General features: G+C 45.1%; 1 protein-coding gene across 1 annotated transcript in view; it reads right to left on the bottom strand.

The window, feature by feature from the left end:
• RYR3 (ryanodine receptor 3) overlaps nucleotides 1–21,709 on the bottom strand; it is a 503,714-nt gene that overhangs the window by 92,246 nt on the left and 389,759 nt on the right. Inside the window, 11 exon segments of the mRNA XM_078053421.1 lie at nucleotides 1,288–1,411; nucleotides 1,526–1,601; nucleotides 2,753–2,815; nucleotides 3,019–3,165; nucleotides 4,159–4,248; nucleotides 7,893–7,971; nucleotides 10,228–10,391; nucleotides 11,644–11,784; nucleotides 13,417–13,507; nucleotides 15,114–15,334; nucleotides 17,697–17,866. Of these exon segments, the coding sequence (XP_077909547.1) occupies nucleotides 1,288–1,411; nucleotides 1,526–1,601; nucleotides 2,753–2,815; nucleotides 3,019–3,165; nucleotides 4,159–4,248; nucleotides 7,893–7,971; nucleotides 10,228–10,391; nucleotides 11,644–11,784; nucleotides 13,417–13,507; nucleotides 15,114–15,334; nucleotides 17,697–17,866 (1,366 nt within the window).

Below are 21,709 nucleotides of genomic sequence, written 5' to 3'. Positions count from 1 at the left end.
GTTCCTTTTTAGTTGGGGGAAAGAGGAATTTTTCATTTCTGTGAGCAAGTTATTTATCAGCAAATCACAGTACGCATTCCTCTGGGTGCTAAGAACAGGATTAAAATGATGAAGGGAGTATTTCTCAAATGCTTCCCCAGAGGCGGTCTCCTGCTGTCTGACCTTTCCTGTTTGACAACATGGCAAATAAGTTTTGTTATTTTTTCATATGAGCTACAATAGAAATATTTGTATAGATTTTTATTGGGGTTTTTTTTGCCATGCAGTGGCAACATGCTGTAGGAAACTAACGGAAGAAATAGCAGCTGGCTCAGCAGACATTTCTTTTAGGAGGAATGGCTATATCAGAATAGGAACACTGGCTTGTTTTTCACCCTTCAAGGGACTTAGCAAGCATGACCCACGGAGCACAGCCCCCCACCGACATCAGACCAGCGAGGAAACAGGTTCTACCTTTAAGACTTAAGCAGCTAAGACCATACTCACATACAACACTCCTCTAGATAATTCTGACAAACCTAAGTTTGAGATAAAAAGTCTCAGGAAATCTCGATGGATTCCATCTCCTCAGTGGAGTTGCGCCTTCAAAAGAATCAGTTCTGTTCCTTCAAAGACTGTTTATGTCAGTTATGCGTACTATTGTTATTATGTAATTAAATATCGTATAAAACAACAAAATGAAAAATGTGAGGAGGACCGTTGGTTCTGTGAGAGCTAAGTTGCATATTTTGCAAAGGCCTGAAATTGCGTTTCCAAATACACAGTTTCTGAATTTGGTCTGAAAGAAAATAACTGTAAAAGACAGGGGAGGAAGTTGAAAAAAAAATCTAGAAGATTATTGTATTTCCATGGTTTTGTACCTGCTGTAATTCTCGCTGCTGTGTAAAGAAGCCCGAGTCCCAAAGCTTTGAGGATGCACTACGTATATGGTTTATAACTCCAATCGATCAAACAACACAGAGAAGGTCTTAGGGCCTATAGTACAAGATTTGTGAATGAATGCTTGTTTATGTGTTTCAATTTAAAAATAAATGTTTAAGGTGTATATGTATCATTTGTCATGATTCTTTGCTATAACTGGTTTTGAAAAATGGATATTGACTGGTCCTGTTTAGGTCAAAAAAGATGGCTTCATGCTCCCAAATAAAAGTTTTCTCATTTCAAAATACTAACAGCTACCCTTCCTCTCATCTGTTTTGCAGGCAGGTGAGTAAATACTTGGAGAGGGAGAGACCACGCCCACAAGCCCACCCCCGCCTCGCTAACATCACCCGGAAGAGGACTTACCTAGAAACCACGATGCCGTTCACTTGGAGGAATTTAAACAGGTCCTGTGCCTTCTCTCGGTCCCTGAACTTCTCCTTGGCTGTCAAGGTGTCATATGGTACCAACAGAGGGTGACTGCCGCCACCTGGGCTCAGGAAAGTGAGAGAGGACAACATAGTTGGCCCTTCCTTTGCACCTCCGGGAAAACATACCTGCCCCCAGCTCACCTTCTGCAGGGGGCACCGAGAACCTGGCTCACCTTTGCTCTCCAGCTCCAGCTTCTTCTTCTTGGCCCAGATGTTGTGATAGTTTTCAGCCACGACCTCCACCATTCCCTGTGTCCCACCAAGGAGACAACAGTCAGAGAGAAAACGAGGAAGAAAAATGGGTTCCTATCCGCCAGCCTATTGCAGGCAGGCTCGGGAATGGAGCACCACCAAATGCTAACAGCTCATTGCTGAGTGTCTCCCATCATTAATTAGTCTGTGCTTATGCACCTCATTAGTTTCATATCTTCCCATACACACAGAAAACAATTTCTAATTCTGTCCTTCCCTTGTAAGTTATTATCCTGGCAGTTTGATGCATTTATGAGAAACACACATTTCCATTTGAAACTGCATTCTGGAGGCACTTCATTTGTCACGGGAGTTCAGGATTTTATTCCTGACCTGAGACAGGGAGATGGAAGTGAGAGTCAAGCAACAGTCTAGAATCCCCAAAAGCCCTGAGCTGAGCAAACTAAGAAGAATCACATCTTGGAGAAAAATGGCTGCAAAGATTTCTCAAATGGAATTCATCTTTATAAGGCTCATGAAACAGTGACCTGGGATGAAGGGTATATGTTGGAAAGAAACTTTCTCTAAGGTCCAAAGAGTGGTCTGATGGACTGAGGAGTAACTGGCCCAGGCTGAAGCCTGTCGTGGCAACCAATGTGTGTGGGAGGGGAGAAAAGTGGGAGGGGGAGGCAGCTTAGGGCTTTTAATTTCATCCTTTGGGATGTCTGCCCCTAAATCCTGCACCATCACGGGGCCCCTGAGGGAATCCACCATGGGATACACAAGTGTCCCTGGGGCTGGTCGCACCTGCTGGGACAAGGAAAGCGCCCCCACCCAGGGGTCTTTCCACAGGTTTTCTCCTAGCCTTATTAGTTTTTTCTCCTAGTTGTTAGTTCTGTGTGTTGATAGAGTAAGTTGCTGTGTCCTCCTTTTATTGAGGCACTACCTATTATGTTGTCCCTGGAAGAAGTCAAAGCCTGGCCTTCTTAGAGAACTGGTTTATTTTGCTGAGACTTGCGTTGTGGCCCCAGCCCGATGTGGTTCTCTTCCAGTCTGATACTTTAGTGGTGCTATGTTCTAGGCATTCTTGCCCCCCTCTAAAAAAAACTCTTTGGAGTCTAAAAAAAACTCTTTGGAGGATAATATGACCCTGCACTTAGGGGGTTTTAGAAAGCAAGATAAGCTGTTCTGCAAGTACCAACACTGACCTGGAGCTCCCTGGAGAGCACCACGTTGGAGAGGTCCAGGGGAGCAGGGCTGTAGCTGTTGCCCTAGGGAAGCAAAGACAGAATTGCTGGGTTTGCCATTATTTTCCTTATTCTTAACAGTATCCTGACTTCAGCTGCCAAAGATGTATTCTCAGGGTTCACAGTTGGTGGTTCTTGGCCCCTGACACCCCCAGGGAGAGCTTTCCCAGATTCTCCGGGGGTTCTTACTACTGGCCCAGTGTTGGCCCCGGGGCACGCTGTCATACCTGGCTGGCCTGGGACACGCTCCGAAGCTTCTCGTTTTCCCGCTGTTGAACCAGGGCCTCTCCCTCTTTGGTCCTCTCCACAGACCAGCCCACAGCCAGCATGGTTTTCAGGGACTCTCTGGCAGGCCAACGGTAAATTTCCTTCTCCTGGAAGAAAATCCAAGCAGAAGAGATTTGCAGAGCACACCCCTGCACTCTGACTGGCCTGACTCCCTGTGAAGTTGGCCCCCATGGTGGACAGGGTTGCAGCGGGCTCCAGCCTCTTGTCCCTAGGTCAAGACGCCCTCTGCATCATCTCCCCTAAAACACATAATCGTCAGTCTTTCTGACATTTTCAAGTACAAGACCCTACAGTCTTCTGCCTTTAGAGGGAATGTACCAGACATTATCCAGTTTGTGGATAAAGAGGTGCAAGAATAGGAGAGTGACCCCTCCTCATGTACTACTAGCTGTTTAAGATGAGACTTGTGGAAGTGATTGGCACAAAGCTCTCCTTTGATTTTGATTCTTAGATTCTTAGATTTAGAATTCTCTTGAACAATACACAATTCTGCAGATGGCCAATATACATACAATGAAATGCATGCTGTGCTTTACATACAACACAAAGCCTATAGCTTACAAAGAACTCTTACTGAGCCCAAGATAGGAATTTGGAGTTGCGCTGAACCAAATTTAATAATAATAGTAATAGTAATAATAATAAACCCAAAAGACCTGTCCTTATTTCCTTAGGGCCCCTCCTCCCTACTCCCTTTGTCTGTCGTGACTGGAAGTCATTTCTATCTGAATTTCCTCCAGCAATTCAATGTTTTCCTAGCCCTAAGTCCCCCACATCAGCAGTCTAACAAAAGCCCATCCCAGTCCTGTTGCAAGTGAACTATGAATGCATTTTGACTCAGCCTCTAGGTGCTGAATAGTGCTTCTCCATCCAATGGGTGCTCAGTGCCAAAGAACAGAACGTGAGGCTGGCCTCTTGGAAACTGGTCCTGGGGCTCTTGCCTGTGGTGAGCTCCTGAGGAGTTTATTTAAACTGGAGGGTGAATGTGCCCTGAAGTCATCTAACCATCTGACTGAAAGACTGCCCAAGGAAGGCAAATCAGCATGGCCGCTCAGTGTTACCAGAGGCAAGTTTCTTACCTTTTCCGTTAATGTCTTGAAAGGTCTGATGAGTGGATGGGTCTTCACATTTTCATCCAGGGAAATTCCATATTTCCATCCATTCTGACTCTGTAGAAATGTTCTCAGTTCAAATATCCTTGGCATCCAAAGAGCCCCACTGTATGACCCAAATCCCAGCTTCTATTTTCACTGAACAAATGGAATAATGGGATGTGACAGAGCTTGAAAATTCCCCCCCAAAGTGTCTAATTGATCCTTTCAGGCCATCAAGCTCTCTGCCCCCTGAATTGTGAACTCTGCTCCTTTATTTCTTCTTGTTTCAGCTGCTGTCCTCGCTGCTTACGTGCTTGTGTTTCAGACAGAAGGAGGTTTCAAAAGACCTGAGAAGAATGCTTCTCAGGTCAGCGTGTCATGATCACAGGCAAGGACAGAAGTCAAGGCCAAAGGCACGTGAGGACTGGTCCTACTGCCCACTGCCTGGAGGGGGCTGACTTGATTAGCACTGCGTGCCCGCCAACCCTAGAGCAGAATTGTAGCAATGCATGTCTCCTAGGGTCATAGAAATTTAAGAGTTTCAAAATTCATTCAACAAACATCGGTTGAATGCCTACTATAGTAGATGCCAGACTCGGTCCCAGGCACCGTGGATACAGAGGTAAGTAAGAGACCCTGATTGCCATAACCTCACAGCCCAAAGACTCCTGGCTGATCTTTCTCAATCTCCGCCTCTGCCCCCTTAGTAATGTGTCTGTTTCTCAAGTTTCTGTCCCTTCTCCAGAGCACACTCTCCCTGGTAGATGTAATCCAGGCCCATGGTCCACAGGTGGACAAATCTCAAATCGGTATTCCAGCCCAGATGTCTTTCCTACTTTCCAAACTTATTTAAGCTCTGCTTGGATGCCCACAGGTACCTCCTCACATGCCTGAAGCAGAACCTGGCATTTCACTCCTCTTAGGGGTCCCTCTTCTTGGGTTCCCCGCATTTCGGCGAATGGTACCAGCGTACGCTCACTTTCCAAGCCAGACATGCAGGAATCTTCCTTGACACCCCCTTCTCTGCACCCTCTCATGTGTGTTCAACTTCCCAGACCTGCTCATTTGCCTGCCTCTCCCTAGCTTCCCTCCAGTGTTTCAGTTCCAGCCACCATAGGCTCTCACCTAGATTACTGCAACAGCCTCTGTGTGGTCTCCCTGCCGCCAGTCTTGCCATCTCTCTGTGGACCCCATTTTCTATACGACCGTTAGGTGAGATTTATAAAATCACCCGGATCGGGGCACTCTACTGCTTTAAGATTTTCTGACTCCCAGCTGTCATCATGGTAAAACCCAAACTCCTTGTGGCCTCTAAAGCTATTGTGAGATCTCACTGACCTTTCTCAACTCATTTCTCACCTTTCTTCCTCTGCTCTACTCTGTGATCCCACCACATTGAACTATGGTTCTCCAAAGCCACCAGACTCTCTCTCACTTCTCTGCTTGCATCTGCTGCTCCCATGGACTGCAGTGCACTTATTTCCCTGGGCCTGAACAACGACCCACCCCTTATCACACGGTGTAGATGTCACCAGCTCAAGGAAGCATTCCTGGACCCTTGCTACTGACTTAGGGACTCCTCTTATGGGTTATGTGCTCTAACCCGGTGCTCTTGCCCCCCGCAGTACTGAACAACCTGTATGATGGCTGGTTCATTTTGTTTACCCCACAAGACTGTGAAGCTCTTGAGGGCAGGAGAAAATACACTTTCCTTTGTTAGATAACCAATGCCCACTAGGCAATGGTGAGCAAACCTGTTTCCCTATAAATGTGAAGCTTACAGGCTAGTGGAAGAGAGATTAATCACATACCATTCCAGGAGAGGGACAGTTGATAACTGCTATCACTGTATAATTCTTATAAATATATAAAACTGCTTTAAAAACACTATGAAGGAAAAGAGCAAGATGCTAAGAAGGCCTACATCTGAGAAATCTGGGAAAGAGGTATGCTAGGAATTCACACTGGGATGGAGAGTTGAAGGATGAATTGGTGACTGGTGTTTGCATGTGTGTGGATGAACATGGAGACCTGGCTCAGAGTGGGAAGGGTTTCAGGCTCATGTAGAGTGTGTGTGTGTGTGTGTGTGTGTGACAGAGAGAGGGAGAGAGACAGACAGAGATACTAAAATAAGGGGATGTGGCTGGAGGGCAGAGGGTGGAGGGAGAGATGAGGCTGATTGAGATGGCAGCAGAGGCCAGATGAGGTAGGATCTGCTGTCGGGCCATGCTTAGGATTTTGGCCTTTGTATTAAAAATGGTTAGAAGCTATTAAAGGATTTTAACAAGGAGAAGGGCTGGGCTGGAAAACAGTGGTAGAATATGACTCAATTTGCATACTGAAACTAGCACTTGCCAGCAGTGTTAAGAACAGAACTGACAAAAGGCACATGGGCAGACTAGTTAGGACATTATCACCAGCATCTGGGCAAAGGATGACTGCAGCCTGGACTAAAGCCATGGCATAGATAGAGAGACCTCCCCAAATTCAAGAGGGACTACGGAGGTAAAATCCACACGGCTTAGTGAGAGATTGGATATTGCTATCGGTTTGTGGAGGTGTCCCTTTCCCCTAATTCATAGGTTGGCCAAATGGGCATACTGCTCCTTCTAGAGCAGGGGTCAGCAAACTGGACCCTTCAGCCAACCCACCCAACCCCGTTTTAGAAATACAGTTTTTTCAGAACACAGGCACACTCTTGCATTTATGTGTTACCTCTGGCTACAGTAGTGTTGCAACCGCAGAGATGAGTGGTTGTAACAGAGACCGCCTACCCACAAAGCCTAAAATGTTTACTATCTGGCTCCTTACAGAAAAAGCGTGCCAACCCTGCTCTAGAATCACGAGGCATGAGCCCATTCTACAGTTAACAAGGACGGTTGTTATCATCAGTCCCAAGTAGAAACTGATCAAACAATAAAAGCAGACCCCAGATCAATACAGAGGCTGAGCCAGTGGTTCAAGGTGTCCCTGCTCCGGGGCACACGGCCCCGAGGTGGTTTTCTGCGGCTTTGCAAGGAACGTGGCTTCCCAGTTACACACCGGAAGCCGCAGCTGAGCAATGGCCCCAGTCCTTAACTGGCTGCCCACAGGAATCCTGGATGGCTTTGGCACATTCCTCCCACTTTGCCTGCCAGCATTAAAGGGCTGACAGAGCAATTAAACTCATTAAGCAGCCTGACCTCATGTGGTGAGGAATTTTAAACACCAGATGGACAGGCTGATTAATAAGGGAGTGTCTGGAAGTTCTACCGCTGCCTGCCATAGGAAGATGTGCGTCCTCCCTAGAATAAAATGCAGTTTGCTGGCAAAATGCAAGGGCAAGGCTTTCAGTTTTACTTCCCCTTTACCAACGCTACGTTCCAAGAAAAAATTAATGAAAGCCTCCTGCCCCGCATTACGCGTTGACGTCAAAACCACGCAAGCGTGTGCTCGGTGCAAACTCCAGAAAATGCAATATTTAGAAAGGAGTTAACGCTCCCGGAATCAATCATTTTCTTGAGAAATACAAAAAGCAGCACCAGCCGTTGCTGCCGCCTATTTCTCCGACCTCCACCAACCCTGGGAAATTGCTGCTCAGAAATAATGAATGCTCTTGGCACGGCCAGTCTGTCACTTAGACAAATCAGGCCGATTTCCAGGATTGGACCCTTTAATGCTGTTGGGCTGTTTCCCCCCGCCCCCCCCCCCAGGATTGTCAGTTAGATGATAATCCCTACCTTGTCACAGGCCCATTTATCATGTGAATGCTCCGCGTACTTGGTGACGATGTATTCCCATTTTTCAGGCAAGGAGAAACTGTGAAATGAGAAAAAAAACATTACAACCTTCCCAGGCACTTGAGCTGGATGTACTGCAAAGATGGCGGGAACCAGCAATCAGCGGTCAGAGGTTGGATTGCTGCCCCAAAGCCGAAGCTGGATGCCCGACAGTGAACTTCTGTGTGGAAGGATGGCGTGTCCATGCTGGGTCACAAACACACACCCTGTCTCATCAGAGGACATCACTGCAGGAGCCTCGGCTGCACAGGTGACCTCCCTCCGGCCGCTCCAGGTGCCCTTGGCCCCCGAAGACCCACCCTGGCTCCAGGGCCAGACCTGTCCGGGTGAGACGGGGAGAATCCCTTTATCCAAAGACACGGCCTGTAACCCCACCACTCCAATCTGGGAAGGCCAGAAATGGGTAGATAGAGGAGCAAATGTTACAAAATAGTGGTGGTCGTCTACCTTTCTGGATGCAGTGACTCATGTTTAAATATTAGAATGTGGTTAGGAGGGCAGGCATCAGCTTCTGTCCCCTCAGGTGGTAAAAGCACTTCCATTTTCCCTTGAGGAACAAGTCTTGCATTGCACGGAGTCTTATGTGAACAGTCACCAAGAATGGGCATTCGACTAGGCCAATCAGACTCACTCTCCCTGGAATCTGAATCTTGAGATGTTTGAAACTAAGGCATCAAACTCTTTGAGCTGATTCATCCAATGGGGATCCTACTTGAAGGTTCTTCATTTGGTCACACTCTGCCTTGATTCCTGTCCTTCCTGAGGCCCGGTTAGTCAGCTTTTCACTAGGTTTTGATAATAAGTCACTGTATCTTTGCAATAAGGTGCTTTTTTGCTCAACTTATAGCTTCGGTTACTCATATTACTCAAAGAACCATAATGATGCCAGAGGTATATGTGAAGAAATCAGAACTCTCAAAATAACATGGAACCATACACATCATTAGCAAACAATTGCTAGCATATAGCGTCTCAAAGTGTTTATGAAGGCATCCAGCTTACTAACACCATCTGCACATTTACATTTTCACAGGGTGAAGTTCTCCAAAGTCAACACCTGCTTCTCTTGGGCCCTAGCTTGGTGGTTTGCCATACACTTAATCTCTTCTTTACAGTAGGTTCAATTCTGTTTCCTGCCATCCGCTCAGCTCAAGGCTCCATCTGATGGAATGTGTACTTAATTTTCCCAAAGATGAACTTTATACATTATCAAAGCGGACAGCCCCTCAGAATGGCTCAGGCTATGCCTCTCATAGGAGAACTACTGATGCAAAACACAAGTCCGAGGGGCTCATACAGGAGGTCTTGCTTTCCCTGCTCAATCTAAAGCATTTTTAGAGTTCTTCATTTAAAATGCACCCGGAGGGGTGCCTGGGTGGCTCAGTCGGTTGAGCGGCTGCCTTCAGCTTAGGTCATGATGCCAGGGTCCTGGGATCGAGCCCAGCATTGGGCTCCCTGCTCAGCGGGAGCCTGCTTCTCCCTCTCCTCCCCGCTTGTGATCGCTCTCACTATCTCTGTCACTATCTCTCTCAAATAAATAAAATAAATAAAATCTTTAAAAAAAATGCACCTGGAGATGAAGACTGTATGACCCACAACACATTGTAACTAGGAAAGAACTGTCACAAGACAAAATTGAGCATACGTTGCCCAATATTTTATCTGTGGCCTAGTCATCACCAGGGAGGAATGCTGGAGAACCAGAAGGAGAGAGGAAAAGACACTATTATAAGTTTATTTCAAAATTCCAGCAAAATTCCAGCATGGCAAAGAGTGCGTCCACTCTTTCAACTAAGGACCCCATGTTGTTCTGTCATCACACCCTGAGGTCTTACTGGAGTTCAGCTGAGTGTTATTTATGGAGTTGTTTTGATGTATGATGCTATTAGAACTATAGAGGCCTAATTCACAAAGAATGAATATTTTGTCAAAAAACTCATTAATAAATTAATTGCATCATTTGTCAGGGCAGTTCTTGGAATGCCTCAGGCGACATTTGTGGAGAGCATTCATCTCTTATAATAAATAAACCACCCCCCCAAAAGAAAGCCCAGAATATAATAATACAGTATATAATCAGATATGGATGGATGAAACCTTCAAGAGTTGAGGACAAAATGCAGTCCCTGATGTGACTTGTAGCATCAAGGGAAATGATCAGCAGTGTTGGCAGGAGGGAAGGAAGGAAAGTTTACATTTCTTGTCACCTTCTGAAAGAAAAACACAGGCCACTGGGCAAAATATAGGACCAGCTTAGAGAAGATTCTGGACTCACTTCATGGTGTTGATGGGTTTGGGGTCAAAGTTGCCATCCGCATCCACTGAGATCTGTTTCTCCAATGTGGCTGAGATTCTGGTATCTAAATAATCCGGTGGCAGGGCCCCCGCTATAGCACTGAGACAAGGAAGGGCCATTCGGAAAAGGTCTGGGTCATACTTCTGTGAAGAAAGACAAAGGCCATGTTAGTACAGAGATGAGAACCAGGGCTACCCATGCAGAACCATTCAACAATTAGCTGAAAAACATAACATGCTTGCACTTGTCCAGGTTAACCAAAATGGCAAACATGTAAATTCTTGGATACTTTCTGGTGGAAACTGAATGATCCTTGGAGGATGAAACGACAACCTGTGAAGCCTGAAGCCACCATTTGCTTTAAGTTGAAAAACCTTAAATCAAAGTTTAAATCATTCTCTCCCAAATAGTTAATTGCAAGAATATCTAAGGGTTACAGTGGTCTATAAACTTGTCCCCCATAGATGGTTATAGAAACTGACCCAACCTGTGACCGGATTGGGCAGCAACAGCTCTGCCAGTCCCTTCACTAGCTGATATGGGTCTTATGTTGGTATCATCAGCAGATGGCTCAATATCACATCCACTCTCTCTTGAATGGGGCCCGGAAGAAATTTCAGTCAAATAACATGGGGTTAGGAGCAGCTTTTGATCTACTCATACTAGAGCAAAGGAACATGGCAATCAAGAAAATTTAAGTGCAGGTGAACACCAATTGCAGCTGTATACATGCTTCAGACTTCGGTAAGAAGACCAGACCTACTCCTTTTCTACCTTTAAAGTTGACGACCTCAGCAATCTAAATAACCTGGGTTAAGGAGTGGAGGCAAGTGTGAGAGTTTGAACTGTCCTTCACTCAGACTGTACAGAGGTTTGGGATTCAGAGACCCTCAGTTTTTACTCAACTTCCTCCTCAAACGAGTGGCTGCAAAGAACCTTCCCCAGAAGGGCATGCGGTCTTCTGAAAATCCCACATCTCAACCTCACAGTGGCTGTTGGGGTTTCTCCTCTCCATCTGAACTTGGTAAAGGCTGGCTAACAGGGCCCACACAAGGTCAGGAGGAGAGGAATGGGGGCACAGGTAAGTCATCAAGACTGAACCAGGGACATATTTTTCTAATTTACTCTGGAAGTCCTTCTCCCATGTATTAGCTTTGCAAGTCTGGCAAGTTATTCAACTGTTCTGAGACTTTTCCTCACCTGCGAAATGTAGATTAGCACAGTTCCTGTTTCAGAGCATCGGGGGTAAGGATGGTGTAATATGCTTGTGAAGTAATTGGCACTGTCCCTAGCAGGTAGCAAAGGCTAATAATGTTAGCTATTGTTATTCATAGGCGTTGATTATTCACTGGTCATCATGGTCCTCCCTCTTTGTTCGGGAAGTGCTACCATTACCTTGTGGGAGAGGGAGTCAAAAATCCCCCAGAAGAGCTTCTCTGTCAGGTGCAATTCTTCTTCCACAGCTAGCCCATAGCTCCCCCATCCTGAAGGCAGGCAGTAATACTTCCAGCACTGTTCATAGTGATTCGTCAGAAGCTGGGAGGTTGGAACAGGATTGCACCAGCGAGTGGGGCAGAGAAGATCCACAGGCGTCCACACCGTGCAGGGGAGAACAGAACAGTAAGCAGCCCACGTGAGAGTGAAGCCAACAGATGAAACAGCTGGGTGAGCTACAGAGAGGTCCCTGCACACCACTGGGAATGGTCCGCTTTCCTGCGTGATGAGTTCTAGCCTGAGCTGAATCTGCCCGATTAATTCTTGTGCCTCCTAATGTGCCCCTAGCAGTTGGGAAATGGAGAGGAACTGTTTCTACTTCCAATGAGAAAGTGCTACCCTCTGAAAGTACTTGCTGTGTAACCTTCCAGGCACTTGAAGGTGGAAAGAATTCCTTCTGAGACATTTGTTTATAAATCTAGAAGATTCTGTGATGCTGACATGGGGATGATGGGGAGCATGTGGTGATTTTCTCTACATTGATTTCTGCCCATGGCTTTCCTTGCCTTTCTCTTGAGCCTTCTGATGGCCCGGCCACGTTACCACAGTTCCACATGTGGCCAGCAGAGGGCAGAAGTACAGCGCCAATGTTCCCATCCCGCAGGTGGGATCCACATCCTCTAAGAAAAATCCTGCTGCTCTAAGACGTAAAAGTGAGCTCACTGAGTGCCGTTGATGCTGCTCCCTCAGGAGTGAGAATCCAGCTGACTGTACGGGGCTGCCGATGAAGCAATGCCAAGCTGAACTGTGAAAACCATGGTTTTCGGCTAAAATATTTATTGGGATTAAGAGTCAAGAGAACAAGCCCTTGGAGGGCAGTGGAATCTCTGACAATATACAAGCTGTTTTCTGCTGGGCATGGAGACAGAGGATTGAACTAAAGGATTCTGGGAATTCTGTTTATCCCAGTAAAGCGCATCTTAAAATCCTTGCTTAGACTATTTCTGAGAAGAAGGGAAAGTTCTGTTAAATCACCAGGCAGAAATTTCAGGTGTCGCTGGCCAAGGCTGACACAATGAATATACAAATATGGCAGGTAGCTCTTAGGTAAAAGATAAAAAACGCTCTTCTCCTGGGTGGGCAGTTGACTGTGGTGCTCTCCCACCCAGGCCCAGATGCTTCTCCCTGTGTTAGTGATAAAACTTTTGTAATTTATGAGAAAATCATCAAGGAGACAACAGATAGCTCTGTAGCTGTGCTTTCCACCAATAAAAGAAAACAGAGATAAGAGTAAAAAACAAACAAAAAAGAGGGTCTGTTACAGAGGAAAAAGGAAGGCACAAGACAGTATGGAACAGAAAAAGGAGAGTTTAGGTTCTATACTTGAATGAATAATTGCAAGGCCTTCAAAGCTCTTTGAGATTGAAAACATTCTGAAAACCTAATTAAGGCAGGAAAGCGCAAAATCCAAGTCCCCCTCATTAACTTCTGCTAAATCACATGTAGTCAGTGGAAATCAATTAAAGAAAATTGGGGCAGTTAATGATCTACTCCCTACAACCTAGATGCTCAAGAAGGGGTTTGATAGGGTGGGTTGTACCTTCTTAGTCCTCAGCTTAAAAAAGTAAAACCCATTTAATGTTTATTTTGCTCCCCCAACTGTGAAGACCTCACGTTTTGCAAGGCAAGTCTCCGTGCCGTGGACGCTATTTCTATAACAGTGAAGAGGTTCACCTTAAGAGGCATTTTGCAGTATTCGTTGAGCTGGGGCACGTCAAAAACCAGACGTCGCAAGAGTTGCTGTAACATGGAAGGCCTCAAGTGACTGCGGTATGGAATAAAAAGAGAGATCGAATTAAAAAAGTAAGAAAGAATATAATAAAGGAAGGAAGAAAGAATGAAAAAAGAAACACTCGTCCATAACCATACACCAGCGCTAAGCCGCCAAACACTTAGCTCCTAAAATAAGATCTTGGGTAAATCACAGTCAATGATAACACACTTTAAAAAGTGAGTACAGTTGACCCTTGAATATCATGGCAGTTAGGGGTCCAACTCCTGATTTCGGCTCAGGTCATGATCTCAGGGTCGTGAGATCGAGCCCCCTGTTGGACTCAGTGGGAGTCTGCTTGTGATTCTCTCTCTCCCTTTGCCCCCCCCCAACTCTCTCTCTCTCTCTAATAAATAAATAAATCTTTAAAGAAAATCCACGTATGACTTTTGACTCCCTCCAAAACTTTACTAATAGCCCACTGGTGATGGGAAGCCTCACCAATAACAAACAATTAACTGATTAACACATATTTTGTGTTACACGTATCATACTGTGTTCTTACAATAAAGGAAGCTAGAGAAGATATTAACAAAAATCATAAGGAAGAGAAAATACATTTATAGTATTGTATTTATTGAAAAAAATCCATGTACAAGTGGACCCGCACAGTTCAAATCTGTGTTATTCAAGGGTCAACTGTATAGTTAAAATATAGGAAGAGGCATGTGTGGCTAATGAATTGAGATACCTAAGGTAAAGTCTCATCACCAGGTGACAAGATGTTGTAGGGCCTATGCACACTCAAAATATAGTCATTGATTACGTACAAAGAATGTAATAGAAAGAAGGTGCAGTTGATTTTACAGCCATCTCTAAGGCCAACTGTCCAAAGGATGAAGCTGGGGCTGACCAGTGCATAGGTGGAATCTGAGGCCACCTACTGGTGTGATCAGAAGGGAACTTAAGGCCCTCTGAGCCACTATCCTGAAATCCTCACTACTGGAATATCTTTAAGTTAAGGCTTTCTCCTCAAAAAAACTTTTAACAGGCAAATGCAGTAACTAATTAGAGAACAATTTATCAAATTATCAAAGAGCTCTATCTTAGGAACCAAAACATTAGTTCTTAATCTGAACACTGAATACTTGCCTGAAAGACAGTCTCATCTTCTGGTCCACGAACCCTCAGGGCAAGAGCCTGAGCTGTGTCCCCCATTTCTTTTTCTTTTTTTTTTTTTTAAAGATTTTTATTTATTTGACAGAGAGAGACACAGCGAGAGAGGGAACACAAGCAGGGGGAGTCGGAGAGGGAGAAGCAGGCTCCCCATGGAGCAGGGAGCCCGATGTGGGGCTCGATCCCAGGACTCTGGGATCATGACCTGAGCCGAAGGCAGACGCTGAACGACTGAGCCACCCAGGCGCCCCTGTGTCCCCATTTCTTCACAGTGAGAGATGAACTCAAGGAAGAGGTGATCAGAAAGCTTGTGGCAAGGGGACCGAGCATATCCTACGAGGAGATGACTGAGAAAGGGTGGGTGTATGGCTAAGGCCTGGAAGCTTCCTCAGACTGGAGTCACTGGAGTTTTTCAATTACACAATTAAAGGCAGCTGACAGGGAAGCATATTCGCAGGTGAAAAACACGGGCAGGGGTACTTACTTGCAAATGGCAAGCAAACATTCTTCTATGGTGTCCCTCTGAGCTTTGGTGAGGGACCGTCCCTTGGAAAGCCTGTATATTGTCTGTAGTGTAGAATCGATCAGAGACGTGTAGTGTTCTGTTCCGGCAAAGAGAGGGGCGCATCTTGTGAGGAGCGGGAGCACGGCAGAACATAAATACCTATTTAGGGCAAGTGCTACCTCTGTGGTGCTCAGGGAAACCTAGGAAAGGGGATTGGGACTCTGGTTAATCTCCCCGGGAAAGACAGAGCAAAGCTTACCCCGAGGACGGAGCTCCTGTCTAGCAGGTGGGAAAGCTTACACGCAACAGTGTCTCACAGCAACAGAGTGAACAACTTTCTGCCTTGTCAGCAGACCCACTTCTCTTCTGCATTTTCAGTGAGAAAATACAAAGTCAGGTTAAAAGAAAAAAAAAACCGAAGGAACGCAAAGGCCGGCTGGCCCTAACTCATTCCAAATGATCCACAACCATCTGTTTCCCTCAAAGAGAGATTCTAAAACCTATTAACATCAGCTGATGATTGGTCTAACCCAACGTTCTTCGTGTTTGCAAAGGCCAGCTAACAAGCTACTATATTATTCTTCTGCTTGAGCTCTCTTTTCTCACCTTATGGAGACTCACAAGTTATCTCTTGTGATTTTGAGATTAGTAAGTGGCTATTGGACAAGCAAGCCATCAAACTACTGGTTTTGTGACATTTTATAGACAGAAAGTGGAGCTCTGACCCCCATCACTTAAATTATAAGCATTGTGAGCCATTCACGATCTAATAAATGGCATGGGGTGGAAGTCACTAAAGGGAACCTAACTTTGCATGGGAAAAGGGCACACGGAATAGAAACTTAGGACCTGCTCTAAAATTCTGTTGTCATTATCACTCACAGTGTTCTTTCTCATTCATTTAGACAGGCTAGACACAAGGAATGCCCACTTAGTGACACTTTGTCAAAGCATTCTTAGCTACCATCTTGGAAAACTGAAGAACTTCAAAAGAAACCTTGAGATCCACAAAGATGAAATCTTCTCATTATATCCTGTGATTATCACAGCCGTTAGATCTGTAACACATTTTCTATAACTTACGACGTGATAAACTGTTTTGAACTGTACACATTTCCGGGTATTCCTATTAATTTTCAAAAGTTTGTCTTTGAGAAAAGATTCACTAATCAGACTGAAAAGAAATAGCAAATCTTTCACATTTATCATTTTGACAGAGTTGTCACAATGGGGAAGGACAGAGTTTTGATTCCAGTGGCTTAAAAGTTTTCAAAAGAGAATGCATGTACTAAGGAACTGAATGTTTAACTTCTTGTGCTGCAGATGGTACTTAGACAAGCATGTGATTTGAACACCAAATGGTAGAACAGCATTTGCCATTTATTTGATCTACAAAAAAATCAAATGATCTGATCAGGAACCTTGAGAATGTCTCACAAGTTAAAACAATTACTTTTTTAAATCAAGGAATTTATAGAAAAACTCAAAACAAAAGTAGCTGTGGAACCATTGTTTTAATTATCCAAAAGGACCATATGCCCCTAACACTTTCATGGATGTACCATTTCTTATCCCCATGCCACAGATAGGAATGGAGCTCCCATTCAGACTGGGGCTTGGATTGCTTTCCCATTGCTGGGTGATCCCATACATTTGTGAGTAACCCATTCAAATCGAATCCATGCCAATTAAGGTACAGGCTGGCAGACCACCCATTACAGAGCTCAGACTTCTGTCTCTGTTGGACACTAGGCGGAGCCTTGAGAGACTTTATGACTGATTAAGAAGACATGTTTCTTCTGGCTCTTTAAAAGTAACCTACACTGGCAAGATGTTTTTAGACTTATGCTGATTGAATTATTATTCTTTTCTCCTTGGGCCCAGGACTCCTGGTGTACTGTTCCTGACTTGGGGCATTATGCATCTACACTTTATAACTCCTGGGGCCTCCGGTCTCGATGTCTATTGATGTTGGATTCTTTACCCTTGACTTTCGAACTTGGGTTTGCCCTTGACCTCTGGTCTTGATCTTGTCATGCCCAATACCCCATAATTGCTTGACTTGGAGACTATCTTTCCTGATGGGCAGTGCATGAAACTTAAGGAAGGAGAGTGAGAAGAGTATTTCCAGCCTATAATTCTGCCAACCAGACTTTTTCATAAGCAATAAGCCCTGGTTCTCAACTGAGGAAGACACTGTCCCCAAGAGGACATTTGATGATATCTAGAATTGGTTTTATAGGTGGTACTACTGATATCTCGTGGGTAGAGGCCAGGGATGGTGCTAAATATCTTACAATGCACAGGATGTGCCCCCACAACAGATAGTGCCAAGGAACTTGCAACAGAGGAACCTGGATCGAATATTTGAGGTTAAGTTTACCTACATTTAAGTCTCTGGCACAACAAATTAGGATCTTCCATTTCTTGGTGCCTCTGTTTTCTCACCCTTTAAAGCAGCCTGCTAACACGTAATCAGTAAATAGAAAACATTCACTTTGAAATCCATGTCACCAATGTACAATGATGGGAAAAATATTTTTTCTTATTTTAGCCACTTACCGTATCTAGAGAGGCAGAGGCTCTTAAGTCAGGTAAAAATCCAACCTCTAGCAAGTGGAGCAGAAAAGTTTGATCCTTAATGCCATAAACACGATCCAAGAACAGCACCATGGGTGCCTTGTGGTCAGGGCAGAAGTTGGCTGCCATATCTGGCTCGCTAACGGACCCATCTGAAAGACCCAAAGAGAACGTCATGTCCCCTTTTCTATCTCCACAGTCTCAAAGGCAACACAGAGCGTGTCTGTCTACGCTTTGTTATCCTAACAAGCAATAGGAATACAATATTGTGCTGAAGTCAGCTGATACTGACTTGGGAAAGCTGGTTGTTTATACTTCCGGAATTTTTTGAGCCAGTTGTTAGACATACTCATTATTAAAAACTAAAATTTACAATTAAGTAAATTATATTTAGGAAGGTGACAAATACTCAAAACTCGTCACCTCCTAATGATCTCACTATAAACTATACTCTTGAGGTTATTTACATTTATTTTATTTGCATGTTGGAAATACAATACAATGGTGTGCCACGTGTATTCTCTTTCCAACTCCATGGCTCAGTGACACATATTGATAGCTTGCACTGGAACATGGTTAGAGGACTTACACCTCAGAAATGGGCAAATGTCAGGAATCGGGGCTTGAGTTTTTGCTTTGTTGACCGAAGACACAAGAAAGGAAGGGAGAAAATGTAAGGTAGATTAAATTTAAGAGTGTGTCTTTTCTGTAGCCATCGTATCATAAATAGCACAAAACTGAGGAAATATCCTCCTAGTATTTGGAAACTATTATCTGATTTAGGTGAAATTGAGAACAGATCATCCAGTAATTCTAATCTTATTTTGATAAGAAAAGCTCAGAGGGCGCCTGGGTGGCTCAGTTGGTTAAGCGACTGCCTTCGGCTCAGGTCATGATCCTGGAGTCCCGGGATCGAGTCCCACGTCGGGCTACCTGCTCAGCAGGGAGTCTGCTTCTCCCTCTCCCGCTCCCCGCTCTTGTGCTCTTTCTCTCTCTCACTCTCTCTCTCAAATAAATAAATAAAATCTTTAAAAAAAAAAAAAAAAGCTCAGAGATGAAGTGAGGAATACCATGAAGAAAATAAAAACTGCTTGACTTGGAGAATAAAGACAGGAGTTTGAAAGAGGACACAAAAGAAAAACAGTCTTCCTCCTAATGTTATGTTAACATCAAAAACGAGGAAAAAGAGCCCCTAAAGGATCAAGCTAAGGCAGAGCATATTTACATACGGTACTTCAGAAGTTAGCCTGATAGCCCCAAAGGTTTAGTGCTATCCAGCCCGGAGCCTCATTCAGCCCAGGGATCAGGGCAGGGCAAGAAGGGAAGGGACCTTCCTGACAGGAAGCCGCTTGCCTCTCCTGGACACCAGGGGGAGCCGGATCTGAACGGTGGAGGCTGAATTCATCTCTCCCACATACCTTGTGTTCTGAGGAACATTATTTTTTTTTAATTTTTAATTTTATTCATTTATTCATTTATTTTAAGGAGGTTCCAATGCAGGGCTTGAACTCAACAAGCCTAAAATTAAGACCTGAGCTGAGATCAAGAGTTGGGACACCCAAATGACTAAGCCACCCAGGTGCCCCTGAGAAGCATTATTTTTATAAGATGCTTTGTGCTCAAAAAGTTTGGGAAATACTAAGTTCAACATTTATTTTATCATATCTTTTTTCAAAGGCTCTATAATCTTAATGTAATTCATGATAAACATGTTATTTTTGAGACTGATGTCACCAAGATGGAGGAGTAGGAGACCCCAGCCTTTGTCTCCCACAAAAATCAACAATTAGACAGCTATCCGTGAACAAAAACACCACTGGGAGAGGTCAGGAATCTACTTGAGAAACTTGAGCAAAACAGTAGAACAAAAACCCCAAGAATACACAAAAAGGTAAAGATGCATTTCGCTGGCCTCATCCCAGGCTGGCACTGTTCAGAGCCAAGTGGGAGCTCCTCAGCTAGAAAGAGTTCGGTGTACTGGGAAGGGAGAACCAGGTGAACAATCACCTCCTCCAGCCTTTCGGGGCACTACATAAAGGACAGCCGTTCAGGTTCACCCCTCCTAGAGACCAGTGAAGCAGAGATGTCTCAGAACAAGAAAGAAGGGCAGGGGCTACCCACATCAACCATGCAGTGGGAGTCGCTGTGTTTTCAGTGACCTGCTCTGAACAGGACCCCAGCTCTCGCTATGGAAGAACCCAACATCCAGCATAGCCACCGTGAAACCCTGGCAGATTTCCCAGGTTTTGTGTGTGCAGATGCCCAGCCACCTGGGTCTCTTCCCACTCCCATCTCCCTCACTGCCAGAACCCAGGATCTGCACTGGCAAGTAGTCCTGGGCTCTGCAGCTGTGTGAGTTCAAGATGTCAGCTAGACTCTTGCAGCTGCTTCCCAGCACTGGGTGTGCCCTTGGGAAGACTTCCATCACTGGCCTCTATTGCCATGCACACACCCGGGCTGAGATCCTGCAGCCATGGGAGTGCATGCTGACATACAGGGCCCCCCAGCTGCTTGTGGGCCCAGCCCTGACCTTGCCTCTGGGCAGTGGCCTGCACTGCTGGGCTCCTCTGTAGCGAGCACCTGCAACTATGAACTTGCATCCCACTGGCCCGAGTCTTGTCACTGGCTTCCACTGCTGTGCACTCATTGTGAGACCCTGCAGCCACAGGCAGGCATGCTAATAGCCAGGGTCCATGCAGGTGCTAGTGAACCCATATAGTTTGCCCTGATCCCTGCTGCTGGCCCTGGCTCCTGCCACTCCATGTGTGTCTGCAATTGGCTTACGCCACTACATAGGCACCTGCAGCTGGTCCCTGCGGCGGAATGTGTACACACCCCCAGCTCCAGCTACCACCACTGCCTGACCTCATTCCTAGTTGTTAGATGTGGACTTATTGCTGAGGACCCCAACAGCCCTTGCAGCTCCCGAGGATTCCCAGCAGCACTTGCCAAGGACACATAATTATCAATGTGGTGGACCCCAGTGGCCTGAGCTGCCAAGACATCACGCCCCCACCCCCAGACACGAAGCTAACACCCAGCCCTGTACTTGGTGCCCTGTCCCACTAGACCTGGGGTCACAGCACACTCTAACATGCCCTCACCTACAGGTGCAGTTCTTTCCTTATCAAAGTCAGTCCATTAAGTCTGGAAGAGGTGACTGCTTCTTCCTGTGTGCAGGGATCTATGTGAGGCTATAGGTACCACAAAGAAGGGAAACAGGACACCACAAAAGGAACACAGAAACCTTCTAGTAATTTGACTCCAAAGCAATGGAGATACATGAATTACCTGACAAAGAATTCAAAATAATTATTCTCAAGATGCTCAGAGAGCTACAAGAGAACATAGGAAAGCAATTAAATGAAATCAGGAAAATACAAGAAGAAAATGAAGTAGAAAACATAAAAAAACAAATATAAATTTTGCAGCTGAAGAATGCAATGACTGACGAACCATGAGAGATGATGGACTCTGAAGAACAAACTGAGGGTTCTAGAGGGGAGGCGGGTGGGAGGATGGGTTAGCCTGGTGATGGGTATTGAGGAGGGCACGTTCGGCATGGAGCACTGGGTGTTATGCACAAACAATGAATCATGGAACACTACATCTAAAGCTAATGATGTAATGTATGGTGATTAACATAACAATAAAAAAATTAAAAAAAAAAAGAATACAATGACTGAATGAAAGAATTCATTGTTCAGAGCACTTCAACACCACACTGGACCAAGCAGAAGGATCAGTGAGCTCAAGAAAAGATCATTTGACATTATCCAGTAAGAGGAACAAAAAGAAAAAAAGAATGAAAAGGAATGAAGAAAGCCTATGGGATTTATGGGACACCATTAAGAGAAACAATCTACACATCATTGGAGTCCCAAAAGGAGGAGAGGGAAAAGTAGAAAACTTATTTAAATATTGTTGAGAACTTCCCAAAACTAAGGAGATCTTTAACATCCAAGTTCATGAAGCTAATAGGTCATCCCCAAACC

The sequence above is a fragment of the Halichoerus grypus genome, chromosome 8, assembly GCF_964656455.1.
Source record: "Halichoerus grypus chromosome 8, mHalGry1.hap1.1, whole genome shotgun sequence".
Classification (NCBI taxonomy): domain Eukaryota; kingdom Metazoa; phylum Chordata; class Mammalia; order Carnivora; family Phocidae; genus Halichoerus; species Halichoerus grypus.
The sequence above is the reverse complement of the archived record's forward strand: the minus strand, read 5'-3'. Positions and strand labels throughout refer to the sequence as shown.